The 5,076-nt window shown below is 46.8% G+C and overlaps 1 protein-coding gene across 1 annotated transcript; it reads right to left on the reverse strand.

The window, feature by feature from the left end:
• Positions 1 to 663: 663 nt before the first annotated feature.
• On the reverse strand, positions 664 to 4,818 carry LOC127782858 (uncharacterized). The gene is made up of 3 exons (XM_052310132.1): positions 3,750 to 4,818; positions 1,232 to 1,381; positions 664 to 1,137 (listed from the first exon to the last, which is right to left on the reverse strand). The coding sequence occupies exons 1-3, from the start codon at positions 4,605 to 4,607 to the stop codon at positions 754 to 756; spliced, it is 1,392 nt and encodes a 463-aa protein (XP_052166092.1). The 5' UTR covers positions 4,608 to 4,818; the 3' UTR covers positions 664 to 753.
• Positions 4,819 to 5,076: the final 258 nt, after the last annotated feature.

The raw sequence follows: 5,076 nt of genomic DNA on the forward strand, positions 1-5,076 counted from the left end.
CATGCTTAAATCTTACTCTCTTTGCTTTCTAATATTTGATATGTTGACCTTTTTTAGATGTTCGACCATTCACCTTATTTTTAAAATTACATAAATATCATTTATTTTATAGTGATTTGTTTAATCATTAAATATGCGTTAAGCATGTCTTACACTTTTGCACTAAATTTTAAATAAGACAAATGATATGTTGAAAAATCAACGGCCTAACATTAGAAACAGGAGGGAGCTCAATTTTATTGAGCCTTTTGATTTCTATATATCAACCCATAGACGTCCTCTGTTGCCGGTTGCCACACGATTTCAAAAAAGCTCACCATATTTGTAAACTCCGGTTAGCGACATGAAAAGTGCTCCTGTTAGCATCTAGCATCAGAATACATTGACAACAGATATATCCATTGATAAGACTCTTAAGAGCTAGGTTAACATGTGATAAGGTAAAAGGGGAGAAATTTCTAGCCTGCATATCCACAGCTCCCTTGATTGAGTATCATACTAAATCAGTCTGTCATTCAATAATACCGCCACATGCTATATCAGTGTATACATCTCGAGTAATCATAGTGTTTCACAAACAAGCCTGATACTCCATCGACTAGCTTCTTTATGTACAACTCTCTGCCTTCTCAAGAAGGAAAACAAGCAGCTGGTTGCCCAAGAACAGCCTCATCTAGAATCTGAACAGTAGCAAGTTCCGAAGTATTTCTCCCATAATACGAAGGCAACATCAACAAGGACAGGATGTCTGTCTTACATGCCGTGTGTTGTCACTTTTGCTGTCAACACAACTTGGGGTGAAGCCTTTTGGCACTCCGTTAATTCTCTGCATGCATTTCCATAGCGTCCATTGCTTTCATAACTGTAGACGAAAGTGACGTCAAATGTTTGAAGAGATCTCGCTTTGGACAGTAAAAGCTTCATAAAGCACATTTGATTTGAGTTGTACTTCATATTAATCAGGGTCACATATTTGAGGCTTGCAAGCAAGTCGCTGCTTATCTCAGAATTCAGGGAGTCTTCATCAATCTCATCTTGAGAATTCAGGGAGTCTTCATCAAACTCATCTTCAGAATTCAGGGAGTCTTCATCCATCTCATCTTCAGAACTCACGGGGTCCAATATGGAATGATCAGTCTACAAAACAAGGCCGAAATTTCAATTAACACAATTGACCAAGAGATGCCTTTAAACTGTAACATATCACTTGAAGGTGTGAATCTAATATTACCCTAATATAAAGGTGTTCAATGTGCGGGGCAAACTTCAGTAAAGAAACTAACGATAGAACACTTGAGCGCTGGCCAAAATCTATGATCAGGCCGCCCTCCCTCAGGTTCTCAAACTTGCATGTAATTCCCTCCAGCATATTAATGTTGAACTGAAAATCATAAGAACATAGTTAGGCCTGACATATGTCCATGATTCAAGTTTACATAGACCTACTAACCTAAGCAAATATTCAAATATTAGGACACCATGATCTTGTAGTTAGAAAGGTTCTTGAAGCTTCCTTTTGAGAAAAGATAAGAGCCATATTGTTAGGAAAGTTAGCGTTTGTATGAGAGTACATCTCTTTGAGGCCGAAACATGACAGGTTCGCATCATCTGCCTTTGAGGCCAAAGGCAGAGTTTGCCATTGCTTTAATCCACACCCTTCGTCCTTCGATCAACCATTACATGGTTTAGGCCCATTCCGTGAGTAAACTACTATATAGCTATTTAATTGACTAAACATGACATACCATCGGTACAAGCTCCTAGTCTCTGTTAGGAATAGTCCCACATTGCTAATCTAGGGGGAGTTGAACCAACTTAAAAGTGGGGGAGCCTCTCACCTCTTGAGCTAGCTTTTAGGGTGTAGCAAGGCTTTTCCCTAGTTGGGCCAACGTCTCTCGATTTTGGGCCAACAAGTGGTATCAAAGCCAAACCCACAATCTCTAGTGCTTGTGCACACTCAGGGTGGTGTAAGCCCAAAGCCCAGTGGCCTACCGCGGGTGTGAGGCCCGTATGTGCCCGTGTGTGGGGCCGGTCAGAGCTAAGGGGCACCAATGTTGTGACGGGGGAGTTGAGCTAACTTTTGGGGTGTAGCAAGGCTTTTCCCTAGTTGGGCCAACGTCTCCCGATTTTGGGCCAGGGTGGTGTAAGCCCTGTTAGCCCAAACACTCACTTGCACACACACAGCTCTCTCTCTCTCTCTCTCTTTGCCTCGATGAAACACACACACAGACGTGTGTGGGGCCGGTCAGAGCTAAGGGGCACCAATGTTGTGACGGGGGAGTTGAGCTAACTTTTGGGGTGTAGCAAGGCTTTTCCCTAGTTGGGCCAACATCTCCCGATTTTGGGTCAGGGTGGTGTAAGCCCTGTTAGCCCAAACACTCACTTGCACACACACAGCTCTCTCTCTCTCTCTCTCTCTCTGCCTCGATGAAACACACACACAGGAGGCAATGACTCACCTCTTGAGCTAGCTTTTGGGGTGTAGTAAGGCTTTTTCCTAGTTGGGCCAACGTCTCCCGGTTTTGGGCCAGGGTGGTGTAAGCCCTGTTAGCCCAAAAGGCAATGACTCACCTCTTGAGCTAGCTTTTGGGGTGTAGCAAGGCTTTTTTCTAGTTGGGCCAACGTCTCCCGGTTTTGGGCCAGGGTGGTGTAAGCCCTGTTAGCCCAAAACACTCACTTGCACACACACAGCTCTCTCACAGCTCTCTCTCTCTGCCTCGATGAAACACACACACAGGAGGCAATGACAGAGGAAGAAGATGAACAACACGCAATGAAACAAAGAGACTCAAGGAAATTTCTTGTCACTGCACACCAGTGAACCACCACACACTTCACTTTCTATTCTCCACACATTAATCACACACTGATTACATGCTTAAACAGCACACACGCGCAGCAGCACACTAGCCACGTTTTTGCCGCACTAACCGGCCACCACTCACATGACTTAGCCACTAATTAACCACTAATCACGTCTCTATGCATGCAGGCCATATCTCTTTGCATGCAAATGCACTAACACACATGCAACACAGCTAACTGATCCACAATCCATGCCACTACTCCAGCTACTTGACTCGGCCACTACTCCCAGCCGATATCCACATATAACTTCCTACATGCAAGCACTTACATGCAGATCATGGATTTTCTTGATCAAGCTAACTCATGCACGCACTAATCACAACTCACACAATAAACAACAAGATTAAGTCTAACAGTCTCACATTGAACAATTCAGTCAAATTGTAATTAAGTTTCTCACAAGGACCAATTCAGTCAAAAAAAACTACTATCGATCGAAACACAAGTTTGATCATTCCAACAGCTTTAATCTGAGGAATCAAGGGAAACTAGAAGCAGTAAAAGAATTATCCTCCAACAACTATCACAACCAAATTTTAGGAGAGAGATCACCCTGAGTCAGATCATGATGAATATCTCTCTTAGCAAGTTCTGGAAATAATCAGTTCAGGTTAATGACTCTTGAGTTACAATAGCAGTAGCAGTCTTAGTGATTGAAACTCAGCAAAAATGCAGAAGATGACACATATATAGCAGACATAAATGGATCAGCAGTACTCCCAATCAAATCTGCAAATTATTTGTTCAAATGAGCTAACTAAAATTCATAAATGTGGATGAACATGCTACATGGGATTCACAAGCAGACAATGAGGCAAGCAAGATAGGCATGTAATGAAAATTGGGATCCAACGAGGTATTCAAATGGTTTGACGTCGTACCTTATCACTCTTGAAAAAGAGCTTATTGACAGTAGAAATATTCTGGAAAGCATCGAGGAAGTCTTGGGTTCCGAAGAGGCAATCGAATGACATGGTCACCTCCTCCAGCATGGGGAGCGGCATTGGTATTCGGCAGCCGTTGTCGTCACCCATCTCCATGGTGATGTAGAGCTTCCGGAGTTTGGGCGCTCTGATGGCCCACGTGTCCACGCCGCCGCCGTTGATGGTGATCACGGGTGACAAATTTAGCACGGCGAGTTTCTCCGCCGCGACGATGAGGTGTTCGAGCTGCGTGCCGGCACCGGCGAACGGGAGGGTGACATACACGAGGTCGAGGCGCTCAAGGTTGGGGAAGCCCAGAAAGCCCGGCGGCGCCGCCGGCATGTCGCATTGCTCGAGGTCGAGTTGGACGAGTGCGGCGCAGGAGAAGAGGGCGGGTCCGGGAAGGGGGCGCTGCTTACCGGCTAACGAGAACTCCAGACTGAGATCCTGGACGCCCTTCCGCGCCAAGGCGCGGAGCCAGCGGGCGGCGCGGAAGACGTCGCGGCGGGCGACGCGGGCGCTGAAGAAGCGGACGGGCCGCGCGCACCGCCACAGGGCGCGGCCGCCGCCGGAGTAGGCACGGGGCAGCTCGATCTCGAGGTTTCTGACCGACTCCCAGCGGCGGCGCCACGCGCGGGAGAGACAGGAGGTGCGGACCAGCTTGTCGAAGGGGAGCAGCGCGAGGATGCGGTCGTCGAGGATGTCCGGCGGGAGCGCCATCAGCATGTCCGTGCGCCGCGGCGGCGGCGGCGCCACTCGCTGGCGCTTGGGGGAGGACGGGGAGGAGGGGGAGGAGGAGGAACCCGAGGTCGCCATTGTTTTGGAGGTGGAGGTGGAGGTGGCTTGCTGACGACGCTATGATCCAACGGCCTTCTTCTGGAACCTTCTGCAAGATATTTATAGGGTTGTTTGGAAAGCGAAGGAGCCATACCACGCCGCCTCGCCCTCGTGGGGTGCGGGTGAGCGGCGGCTGCGACGCCGTCAGTATTTCTCCACCGCGACCGGCGTCAGCTAACGAGTTGGGGGGTGAAAGCTGTGCCTGTGCTGTGTTTTGTTATGTTTCTTGGTTCCTAATTTCTGAGGATGGATAGACATAGCGACTTTGGAAGGGAAAGACACTTTTATTTTTTATTTCAGCTGTTTTTCAACACCCAAATTTTATATGGTTTTTTTAATCGAAATTGCGATATGGCATTCGACAGAAATTTGGGATGAAATCTTACAAATTTATTATCACATCGGATATACGGACACACATAAATAACAAAATAAATTACAGAATTCG

The sequence above is a fragment of the Oryza glaberrima genome, chromosome 8, assembly GCF_000147395.1.
Source record: "Oryza glaberrima chromosome 8, OglaRS2, whole genome shotgun sequence".
NCBI classification, from domain to species: Eukaryota; Viridiplantae; Streptophyta; class Magnoliopsida; order Poales; family Poaceae; genus Oryza; species Oryza glaberrima.

Bases quoted from the DNA above. Each gene is read 5' to 3' on its own strand.
- LOC127782858 (XM_052310132.1), bottom strand. From the start codon at position 4,607: ATGGCGACCTCGGGTTCCTCCTCCTCCCCCTCCTCCCCGTCCTCCCCC. The intron at 1,382-3,749 runs GTACGACGTCAA...TATGATTTTCAG, and splicing joins TCTTTTTCAAGAGTGATAAG to TTCAACATTAATATGCTGGA. The intron at 1,138-1,231 runs GTAATATTAGAT...CTTGTTTTGTAG, and splicing joins TTGAACACCTTTATATTAGG to ACTGATCATTCCATATTGGA.